Here is a 12,397-nt window from a genome sequence, read left to right as displayed (position 1 = left end):
ATCTTACCAAGTACTGGAACTTTGGAATTACTTTATAGCTTTAGCTCTGTGGTTTGTTAGACAAGAGTCAGAATCTCTAGTAGAGTTGTGTTTGTTCCACGGAAGTTATAGAGAAGTTATAGAGCAAAATAAAATAGTGAAAGTCAAAGCATAAATGTTCTGAATCAAAAGAGATTTTTTAAAGCTGGCCTAGCAGTGAAGTAGTCAGGGGACATTTGGGGTAGAAGGAGTTGAGTCAAGTATGAGCCTCAGTCTCTTACATAATGAGTAAGGTTGTTCTGAGAATTCAGTGAGTAAATAAAAGCATCAGCCAACAAAACACATAGTTGGTATCCCATCAGTGATAATTATCTTCTTCCTTTAGCTGTCCTTTGAAAGGCAGTATAGGTATCTGTTGTTACTCGAATATATTTGGACTTTGAGGTATGTAGATTTTGTATGATTAGGTGAAGATTTTAAGCAGGTGAAACTTTATCATAAGGTGAAGATTCAATGAAAATTCTAAGCAGGTGAAACTTCCTGTATGGGGAATGAGAATCATGTCCATAGGAACAAGTTTCACAAAGGTTCTGTTGCTAATGTCATTTCAGTAGGTCCTCACCTGTTGGCCATGTGGTTTCTGTGTAGATAGAGGTTATTAGTATTAACACTATAGGAACTTGGCTCTCGACTCTTGTGGTCTTGGATGGTCAGGGACCACTTAACCAATATCTTACCCTGTGTACAGCCTGCCACCACAGAGGCTGGGGTAGAAGGTGGAGTTGTAGAGAATATCACAGGTCTGATCCTGCTGAAGCTCTGGGATTCTGCTCTTTCTATGCCTCAACCCTAGGCTGGCTGGGTGCCTCTGCCTTCAAGGAATACACACTTGTTTTTATGGGGGAATTGGATACAGATGAAAGCAGTCAAAGTGTTACTCTTTGCGTATTGTGGCAGAACTGTGCATGCTATGCTGTGGGAATAGACCAAGAGGAAGCAAAACTGTGCTGGAGATCAGAGTTAGGCAGTCATGGGTTGGTTTTTTTCCTTGTGACTTTGAAGAGTGAACCTTAATAATCGTTATCATTTGTTGTTTGCCAGGCCCTTTTTAGTTTTCTGCTTTAAGTCCTTGTGACAACAGTTTAAGTTAGATGTCGTTATCCTTACCTTACAGATGAGGAAGCTGAGGCACATAAAATTTAAATACTTTCCCCAAGGTGCCAGGGCCAGTAAGTGAAGAGGAAAGTTTCAAATTCTAGCAATCAGGCTCCAGAATCCTAACTCTTCACTCCTACACTGAAAGTGAAGAAGTAAACAAATGAAAATGTTGACAAGAAAACAGCGCATGGAAAAACATATATTAAATCTAACATGTTGAGTGAATGACCTCTAGCTGTGTGTTATAGCTTAAGATGGGGTTGGGGGAGCACAGGGCTGTTAGCCAGAAAAGGTGGTCAGAGCAGAGTTTTTAGAAATCTTTGAGTTTGACAACTATAGAAGATGAGAGGCTGTGGCCGGGGATGTCTGTGAAGTGACTGTTTTGGTAGTTCCAGGCAGAGAAAAGCTTGTCACAATGAAGTGTCCCTGGGGTGGAGAGGATGATGGGTACTTGAATAGACATTAAGTAGACAGACTAGTCAGGACATTCTGAATAATAGAATGAAGAAAGGAGTAATAATTTAAAAAACAAAAACAACGAACAAAAAATTTAGAGGATTCCAGGCAACAAAAGCTCTGTTAGATGTTTAACAGGAAAATGGAGAAAAGGGGATATGGACCAAAGGAGATGTTTTCTTAAAGAATTGACAGAATATGGGGAAAGCTACAGAGAGGAAAGGAGGGAAGAATTAGAGTTCTTTTGAGAGTTTTTTAATCTAGGTTACAGGGAATTAATTTTTGAAAAGAGTGAATGAAAAATTTGTTATAAATGGGAAAGAATGAGACTCTTAAGATTTTGTTGGACTCTAAGATATTACAGTCTTTTAAACATATGAAAGGACTTGAATATTAATCAGCTATGAAGATCTGTGTATCATTACAGCTAATAGTTAATATTTACAGAATGAAACTTAGGAGAGGAATAGAACAGGTGCTCTTTAGAGAATTAGGCAAGAAGGAGAGGGAAACTTCAACTCTGAATTTCTTCCAGAGGAGTGCAGCATGTTATTTGGCACCTAGAAGACTGAATGTGTCTAGAGGCAGGAGGTTCAGAACTGAGGAAAGAATTAGGCTTAATGAACTACAGTGATTTAGCTGAGCAGATACAGTCTCATTGTCGTTAGGAAATGTTATTTGTGGGCATTTTCAAATCATTTAGCGAGATTTGTTTTTGTTTTAAATTTTCCTCTGAAGATGGCAGTCTTTTTATTGTGCCGTGTAGTAGTAGATTGTGTTTTGTCTTAATCCTATATCTGAATACCCTGGGGACTATAAATTAACTTGAAAATAGCAGTTATATGTATGTCTTAGTTTTCCATATAATGCTGCCCGATCCCCCACCCCCCCCCGCCCGCCGAGAGCGAGAGAGCGTGTGAGAGTGAGCACAAGTCTGGGGAAGGGTGTTGAGGGAGAAGCAGGCTCCCTGCTGAGCAAAGAGCCCAGTGCGCGGGCCTTGATCCCAGGACCCTGAGATCATGACCTGAGCTGGAGGCAGACACTTAACTGACTGAGCCACCCAGGCAGTCCAGTGCTGGCTGACTTTATTGTCTAAAGCATGGATTTTTTTTTTTTTCCAACTTTAAAGGGGAAAAAAAGACAAAAAAAACTACTCCACCCAAGATTAAGTGACTTGTGCTGTGTGTTTTCTTAGCTCTTCAGGAAGCTGCAGCAAGGTTTGAGGAGTTAAAGGCCCAGAAAGAGCTAAGGCAGCTGCAGGAAGACCGAAAGAATGACAAGAAACCGCCGCCTTACAAACATATAAAGGTGAGAAAAGACTGCAGGAGACTGTTCTCCAGGAGAGAGACCCTGTTATAGAGTGCTGTCTTCCTGTTTTGTTCATGAGAGGATTGGAAGCACAAGTACAGTTGCTCTAGGTAGAGGTGTGCACTTGAAAGAAGATAAGAAAAAGTTCCAGAGCACTATTCCTCACACATTATCTACAGTTTATATAAAGTCAGTTGTGTGTTGATAACTTTTTCTGTTGCCTTGGAAAGTCTTCTTATAGAAGGGACTGGATTAGAGTCTCTGCACAAGAAACATCTTACAGTTTGAAGGGGATTCAAGAAGTATGATAAAAAATGATAAATAGCCCTGAGATAGTATGACTATTACACATGGTAAGTCTTCTTGGTAATGTCTGATACTAAAGATATTTTAGGTAGCCAGTATGATTAGGTTTCCCAAGGTCAGGAGAATTCGTGTTAGGTGTACCTAACCCCTGATGTGCCTAATGAGAGTCATCACCATTTATCATCTGGGTCCAGTGGACCCTTTGTATTTTTTAATGTTTTAAATCATTTTTATGAATAATTTACAAAAGTAAAAATACAGGAATAATGAACAAATTTATCAGATATTTTAGTAAGTATTTACTAAAACCACTCTTTGAAAAACCTGAGTTTTATTAAGTTAGTTGTAGTGTTCAAACATCAGAAAACATGAAAGAATACTATTAGCTCTGTTAACAATGTGAGACTACCCAGGTTCTTATTGTAGAATATTTGTGGTGATGTCATTCCTGAATAAGAATACCATATTTCATTTTTGTCAATAGAAATTCATTGTTAGTGTACCCATTAATATTTGGGTTTCTGAAGTCTTAGAGTCTGAGGTTTCACATAGAGATTAATTTCACCACCATCTTTAGAGTCTAATGTGATCAAGTGTATCCCAAGTATTCCATGGGACATACTTACACTAAAAAAATTAAAAAAAAAAAAAATCTGAAATTCAAATTTAAGCAGGTGCCCCGGATTTTTATTTCCTCAATAAAGCAACCCTACTAAAAGCATACTATAAAGATGTTATCTCTAATCTTTCATACTTTCTGGAAAGGTTATTTAATACTTTGGGCAATGCAATAGAGAAACTAAAGTGTCACTATTTCACTGTTGCATACATAAGCTTTTGTGATACCATTATTTCTCTGTTTTCTTGTTAGTTTAGCCTTTTGGTAAAGGTGGAAAACACTAATTAGTAACTGAATAACAATGAAATAGTAAAATGTTATGAGATACAGGTAATTAAGAACACTAAAATTCCATAATGTAGCTTAGATTTTTTAAAGGGGTTTAGTGGATGTTTTTGGTAGTTGCAGGATAGAATGAGGGAGTTTTTTTTTTTTTTTTTCCTTCTTTATTTCTTTTTTTTAAAGTGAATTTTCTCTTTGATCTTCAGAAGACCTCTGAGAAAGAATAAAACTCATAAAATAATCATCCTTATAAAACTGCTGAAGAAAATATACTCAAAACTTAAAATTGGGTCTAAATGGTGGTGGTGTACTGAGAGTTAAATGGAGTTATTGTGCATGGAGATAGAACATAGTGCACAGAGTTCTAAGTGTAGTTAGGCCTCAAAAAGGGGAAAAGAATCTGGTTCTCACAGTACTAGGTGTCAGGTAACAGCAAGGGAGGTATTTCAGAGTAGCACTTCAAGCATAGGAAGCCCTTGAGAGAACAGCTTCCTGGAATTGATCTAAATCACAGAATTTAGAAGCCAACTTCTTTCCTCTCCATACCCCTTCCCCACCTTTTTAAAAACAAACAAATAACGTTTCCAGGAAAAACGTTTAGAACAAGGGTTAGAAAACTATAGTCTGTGGACCAAATCTGGCTTACTGTGGGTTGGGTAAAAATAAAAATGAGAAGAATATTTCCAGGGAAATGAAGATTACATGAAATTCAAATATTAGTGTCCATAAATGAAGTTTTGACATACATCCATGCTTATTTATTTTGCTTCTTTTATGCTACAATGACAGAATTGAGCTACACACACCAGAAATCTGTAGCCTGCAGAACCCAAACTATTTATTGTCTGGCCTTTTCTAGGAAATGTTTGTTAATCCCTGATCTAGAGTGAGCATTTAACTGTACTTAGGTATCTATATTCTTAACTATGTGTTTTGTTTGTTTGTTTATATGTTAGGCAAGAAACTTACTTGGGATTAATAATAGGTTAGATCATATGTTAAGAAAGAATGATAGAAATATATCTTTTTATAGAAAGAGAAGGAGTAGAATGAAACTTTTTTATGGGAGGGAGGTCAGGTAAAGATACCTTGAAACGGGTATCTATATTCTAATGCCTTGTGTGTAGGACCTGCAGTCTGAGGTGATTGAGTCAGTCCTTACCTTCTGTCCCCTTAGAGTTCGCTTTCCTCAGGATTTTGACTTCCATTTGCATGTGGTAGGCGTATTCCTCCATTAACAGAAAGTTTACAGGTTTTGTGTGTGTGGTTTTTTTTTTAAGATTTTTTTATTTATTAGGGCAGGGAGAGTGAGGCAGCAGAAGCAGGCTCACCGCTGAGCTGGGAACCCGACGGGGTTCCATTCCAGGACTCTGGGATTATGACCTAACCAAATGCAGACCCTTAAGTATCTGAGCCACCCAGGCACCCTCAAGACGTCTACAGTTTTTGCCCGTATTTTGAGGTATCTGGGAAGAGATCTGGCAGAGTTACATCCTTGTAAGGTGTTATCAAGAACAGGTTTGAGAACAATATACTTCTGCAGACAGATTGGAGATTTTATAATATTGTTAAAGAAGAAGCAAAAATTAAAATGTTAGAAATGAAACCGTTTGGGAATTTAGAGGATGGAAAAAACTTGTTAATCAAGATTTTATTTATTTATTTATTTAAGATTTTATTTATTTGACAGAGAGAAATCACAAGTAGATAGAGAAGCAGGCAGAGAGAGAGAGAGAGAGGGAAGCAGGCTCCCTGCTGAGCAGAGAGCCCGATGCGGGCCTCGGTCCCAGGACCCTGAGATCATGACCTGAGCCGAAGGCAGCGGCTTAACCCACTGAGCCACCCAGGCACCCAAAAAGATTTTATTTATTTATTGACAGAGATCACAAGTAGGCAGAGAGAGAGGAGGAAACAGGCTACCCGACGAGCAGAGAGCCAGATGCGGGGTTCGATCCCAGGACTCTGGGATCGCGAACTGAGCGGAAGGCAGAGGCTTTAACCCACTGAGCCACCCAGGCACCCCTTCATTTTGTTTTGTATTTTATATTTTTGAGCCCAATGCGAGGCTTGAACTCATGACCCTGAGATTAAGAGCTTGATGCTTAGTTGAGCCACCCAGGTGCACCAGTCATATTTTATTACTATTATTTTTTAAGATTATATTTATTTATTTGACAGAGAGATCACAAGTAGGCAGAGAGGCAGGCAGAGAGAGAGGAAGCTCCCTGCTGAGCAGAGAGCCTGATACGGGGCTCGATCCCAGGACCCTGAGATCATGACCTGATCCTAAGGCAGAGGCTTTAACCCACTGAGCCACCCAGGCGCCCCAGTCATAGTGATTTTAGATTGAGTGGATGTGATAATCTAGAATATTTTATGTGACAAATAATTAAATGGATATTAAAAGAAAGAAAATTATACTATCTGCCATGTTTTAAGAGGTTGGTAGACTCTGTAGTCTTTTTACATGTATTTCTTTTTCTTTTTACATGTATTTCTTATTCTCACACTAATCTTGGAAGTGAAGTGATTTGTCAAAATCACAAAATTCCTGAAAAGCCAATTTTTATGTATGGGATGGGTTTTTGTTGATGCATGGTTTGACTGTTGCCGCCAATACCAGGTAGGGGAGACTCATTCTCATAGTGCACAAATCAGCATTTGTGTTGTGGAATGTTTTTTTTTTCCTTCAGCATCATTGCTAGCATTTGGAAAATGCTAACACCTTCAGTGTTACAGAGGCTCTTTGACCTCTATGTTTTATCACCAGATTTTCACTGTAGTTTTTAGTACTAGCACCACTACTGAATAAATACGAGTGACATTGCTGTAGTCTATTAAAAAGATTTCAAACTATGGTAGTAAATATTAAAAATATTTCTTCACATACGGGAGGAATCCCAGTTACCCAAAGACATTTTCATGTCAACCATTTGCCAGTTAAAATTTTTTTTTTAGTGTAACAGCTAACATGGCGCCACCATGTGGTAATAGCAGAAATCCAGTTTATATATACTTCGCTTGGCCTACCAGCTTTGAAATTATGATATTCATAAAGTGATTTTTAAAATTTTTTTGTGGGATTAATAATTTGTTTATTAAGTAAGGTTTTATGTCAGACTTAATCTTTTTTCCTCCAATTTTTTTATTGTAGTGAAATATAGATAAAATAGGTAAATCATTTTTAAACATTAAGTTCAGGGATATTAAATGCATTCATAATGTTTGCATGCATTACCATCATCCATCTCTAGGCCTCTTTTCATCTGGTAAAACTGAAACTCTGTACCCATTAAGCATTAACTCTCCATTCTCCCCTCCTCTCATTGCTTGCCAACTACTATTCTACTTTTTCCTCTACAATTTTCACTACTCTAAGTACCTTATATACATACGGTATTTGTCTTTTTGTCACTGATTTATTTCACATAACATAATGTCCTCCAGGTCTGCCCATGTTGTAACATGTGAGAATCTCCTTTCTTTTGAAGCTGAATAATATTCCATTACTTGTACCACATTTAGCTATTGTGAATAATATCCTGAGTTCCAAGTCATGTAAAATGTTGCATGCAACTTCAAAGAAGAGAAGTCCTAACTTTTATAGGTCCTGAGTTATCTTGTGTTGACTAGTCTGATATTCTGTAATACATGTTTCTTCTGCAGGTGAACCGTCCTATTGGCAGGGTACAGATTTTCACTGCAGACTTGTCCGAAATTCCCCGTTGCAACTGTAAAGCTACTGATGATAACCCCTGTGGGATAGACTCTGAGTGCATCAATCGCATGCTGCTCTATGAGTGCCACCCCACAGTGTGTCCTGCTGGAGGACGCTGCCAAAACCAGTGCTTCACTAAGCGCCAGTATCCAGAGGTTGAAATTTTCCGCACATTACAGAGAGGCTGGGGTCTCCGGACAAAAACAGATATTAAAAAGGTGAAGAAAATTTTTCATGATTTCCAGATTTTTTTTTTCTTCTTTACAATTGCTTAATATGGGTAATTATTCTTGGGTCCTGCTGTGTCTTTCTAGAGTTTAGATGCTTGAGGATAGTCTCCTTTACCTCTAAAGTCCTTAGTATTGATCACGTTCATGTCGTATGAGGATGAAAAAGTGAAATTCGTAGAGTTACCAGGATTTTATTTGCTCTTTTGTGACAATCCTGGAACTTGTAGTTAAGAGGTCGGGGATAATGAGTATGTGATACAGAGGTGTTAATCACATAGTAAAATAAAATCTGTTTTTACTAAGGGAAAATCAGTTTTCATTCATGGAAAACGAAGAAGAGGATTAGGCCTTCTCTAATAAAAGTGCAGTAACATCTTCAACTTCAAACTTAAAAAGCCCTGCAAGTTTCTAATAGAGAATATTATATAGTCTTTTTGTAGAGTAAGTCTTTTTTGACCTTTTAATAAATTAAACCTTACTCTAGTTAAGCTTTCTGAAGAATTTTACTGAAGTTCTTGTGTAGAAAATGATGTGAATATTGGCTGTTCTGTAATTTGGTCAGTAGCTGTTACATATCTACTGTGTGCCAGGCATTGTGGTACAAATGCAGTGATAAATAATAGGCATAGTCCATGCTTTCATAAAGTTTACATTCTAAGCTGGAGAGACATTGGTCAAGTAGTCACCCAGTGTGGAAGCTCAAAAGGATTCTAGAGGCATACAGTAAATGGTAAAGGACCTGAAACTAGCTTTGACTCAGAGAATGTTTTGAGAATTTGAAGTATAAGAAGTTTTTGGCTCAAGATAGGTGAGTGTTAAAGCACTGCTGGCAAAGCAGACAGCCTGAGGGAAAGCCAGTATGACTATAGCTCAGTGAATCAGGAGGACAGTAGTGTAAAATGTGGAAGGGCAGAAGGCAGGGCATAGTCAAAGGAAAAGGAACATAGTTTATGAAAACTGATTTTCAGGTTTGGGGGCATTTAAAGGGATCGACTATGTATATCGCCATTTTAATGGAGCCCTACTTCATAGAGTAGTTTACCTGCTTCTGTGTTGGTTGATCTCTAATGTCCAATGTATCCCAGTCTTTGTCCTGGTGACAGTAATAGGAGTGGCGAGGTATTTTTCATTGTCAAATAATTGAAGCATCATATTTATGTTTCTTGAATAAACCTTTGTTAAATTGACTAGGTATATGTACGTGAACTGCTTTGGAGATTTGTTTTCTTTAATTTTTTAAAAGATAAGGTATATCTGGGAATACAAGTTGAGTTTTTTGCCATTAAGAACTGTTTCTTGTTCTAGGGTGAATTTGTGAATGAGTATGTGGGGGAGCTAATAGATGAAGAAGAGTGCAGAGCTCGAATTCGTTATGCCCAAGAACATGACATCACTAATTTCTATATGCTTACTCTGGACAAAGTAAGTTGTTTCCATCGTTACAAGACTGCGAAATTGATATTGTCCCAGCCATAGTGTTTGTAAGCATGTAGTTCACTGCCAAAACAGCATCTTCATAGAGTTTGCTTTGTCAAGGTTCTGGAGTAGATAAATTTGCTCATTTCTGGCTATACATCCCTTGCCAGAGTCAACAGAGCTGCTATTGGCATTCTTTTTGAACTGTCCAATACAAGTTGGGTATTACGTCTTTTTTAGCATTTTTCCTATAAGATTAAAACCTGGAGCCAGCCAAGTAAGTCATCATTCTTCCACCCTTTTATTTTACAGATTGTGAAACTGATTTGTTAATATTTAGTGCATTGAGAAGGTCATAATAAATTGTAGAACTCAACTTCTGAACTCAAGTCATCTTTTCAATCACAGGAATTTGCTGATGACTTTCATTTCATTAGTGCCTAGGATTATATATGGGACTCATTCCTAATTCCAGTAGCCTAAAGTGTTTATTTTCTGTGTATCAGACATTCTTCCTTTTACCTGAATGTTAAAGTCTATTAGCAGTCCTCGGCCCCTTCTGTTGGCTGTTGTAACAGAATTCTTTCCTGGTGTGGAACTTTGTGAACAGTTATTAAGTTGAACCCTTTAATTTAAGAGATTGTCACCTCTAGGTGTTCAGATCTTCATTTGGGATGGGGTCTGAGTGTCAGTGTTAAAAACACCTTAGCTGATTTCTAATGTGCAGCCAGGGTTCAGGACCACCTAATTGAGAGGATAGGGCAATCTGCTACTTCTAGGGCATTGGTTCCTCAAACTTCAGCATATATCAGAATTATCTAGTGGGCTTGTTATAACACAGATTGCTGGGCCCCACCTCAGAGTTTCTGCTTTAGTATATCTGAAGTGCAGCCCAAGAATTTGTATTTCCAAGAAGTAATAGATGGGGTGCTAGTGCTGGATTAGTGACTGCACTTTGAGAACCACTCCTGGGACTGTCAAACTTTACAAAAGGAGCTGTAGCTTGTTAGAACATACAGGAAACATCTAATGAGCATCATCTCTTGGAATTCTAGGACCGAATCATTGATGCTGGTCCCAAAGGAAACTATGCTCGGTTCATGAATCATTGCTGCCAGCCCAACTGTGAAACACAGAAATGGTCTGTGAATGGAGATACCCGTGTTGGTCTTTTTGCCCTGAGTGACATTAAAGCAGGTAAGAATCAGTTAAGGATTCTGGAGCTAAGAAAGGAATTTCAGGTTTTATCATTGAAAAATCCTGTATGTCCTGTAATCTGAAATAAGGAATATTTTTGGTTGTGATGATGGTATGGCAGAATATACATAACATAAAGTTTATCATTTAACCATTTTTTTAAATTGTCCAGTTCTGTGGCAGTAGATCCATTCCCACTGTTGTGCAGCTGTCACCTCCATCCATCTCTATAACGTTTCATCTTCCCCAAATGAAACTCTACCCATTAAATACTAATTCCCCATTTTCTTTCCCCTCAGCCTCTGGAACCACTGCCAGACACCATTCCAAGCATAGTATCCTGTTTAATCCTTTTAAAAATGTTAGTGAAGTATTAGATACTGGTGTTACTTGGATTCTTGGGTCTGGCACCTCTAACCATCCTAGGGTTGTGTCCTATGTATTAGTTACTCAAATGTTATCCAGGCCCAAGACTTCGGTTCTTCTGTCTCTCCTGACTGCTTTCAACATAATTGTACTTGTAACTTTAGTCTTTGTCCATGGCGATGGATTCCTCTACCATTTCTAGCCATAAATTTTTCTTCTCTCTTCCCCCATATTCACTTATCTCAAGTAGCATCGTACGGGAATTCACAGACTTTGTTCTTGTCCTCACTTGACTTCCAGTCTGCATGGTGGGGATGAGAGGAATTAGACAGAATGCTTAGTGCTATGCAGGGTTCTGTGGAGATACAGCCTTGACAGACTGAATCAGAACTTTTCAGCTTGCTGTCTTTACTCATCCATGTTCATGGACTCTTCAATACCTGTTATACTTTCTACCACAAGTGTCATACTCCTTGTTTATCTTTTTTTTTCCTTTGTTTATCTTTGCTCCAACACCCTTTCGTCCCCATGAGTGCAGGCCTCAAGGATTGTTGTATTTTGGGCTCTTTTCTAAATTGGTATGAGTCTTTCCTTTATGTACAGCAATACCTTCTGATTTATGCCTTGTGCAGTTACATTTACATAGTGGATTGTGAGTAAGCAGCAGGTTATGTCTAGTATCCTGCCACCTTATATTTGGGTATATGGTTGAGTTGTATTATAAACACATTAAATTAATGAAAACTCAGTTATATACTCATAAATTTTTTTTTTTTTAAAGATTTTATTTATTTATTTGACAGAGATCACAAGTAGGCAGAGAGGCAGGCAGAGAGAGAGGAGGAAGCAGGCTCCCCGCCGAGCAGAGAGCCCGATGCAGGGGCTCGATCCCAGGACCCTGAGATCATGATCTGAGCCGGAGGCAGAGGCTTTAACCCACTGAGCCACCCAGGCACTCTATACACACAAATCTTAATAAGAAAGGAGGAGTATGAGTAGAATTACCTGTCATTCAGTAATTCCACAGTAAATGTGAGAGGGGAGACAGAACCCTACTCTTACCTTGGTCAGTCTCAGTTCCTGCAAACTCCTTGCAGTGTGAACCTCTCATCAGGCCGTGAGTAAGTCTAGTTTTTGTACCATTTGGACCCCTAAATGTAAGGCAGTTGCTTTATAATTTGCTTAGCTGAATAAATAAATAGTAATCCAATATTAGATCTAAAACTATATATATGAGTTTATCTCATTGATGGAAGGAAGAAAGGTCAGTCTGCAATGGGAGATCTAAGATTTGATCATTTTGACCAAATAATTGTCACTTCACACATAAATGGTGGGTCATACATAAAATTCTTGTATTTT

At 38.2% G+C, this 12,397-nt stretch overlaps 1 protein-coding gene across 9 annotated transcripts in view; it reads left to right on the top strand.

Annotated features, from left to right (window-relative positions):
• NSD1 (nuclear receptor binding SET domain protein 1) overlaps window positions 1-12,397 on the top strand; it is a 156,256-nt gene that overhangs the window by 132,618 nt on the left and 11,241 nt on the right. For all 9 annotated transcript variants that reach the window (XM_032336894.1, XM_032336899.1, XM_032336895.1 and 6 more), the window contains 4 exons: window positions 2,789-2,901; window positions 7,775-8,044; window positions 9,362-9,478; window positions 10,528-10,669. In XM_032336894.1, coding sequence (XP_032192785.1) covers window positions 2,789-2,901; window positions 7,775-8,044; window positions 9,362-9,478; window positions 10,528-10,669 — 642 coding nt within the window. The remainder of the gene's footprint in view (window positions 1-2,788; window positions 2,902-7,774; window positions 8,045-9,361; window positions 9,479-10,527; window positions 10,670-12,397) is intronic.

This window comes from Mustela erminea, chromosome 3 (genome assembly GCF_009829155.1).
Source record: "Mustela erminea isolate mMusErm1 chromosome 3, mMusErm1.Pri, whole genome shotgun sequence".
Lineage (NCBI taxonomy): Eukaryota > Metazoa > Chordata > Mammalia > Carnivora > Mustelidae > Mustela > Mustela erminea.
The sequence above is the reverse complement of the archived record's forward strand: the minus strand, read 5'-3'. Positions and strand labels throughout refer to the sequence as shown.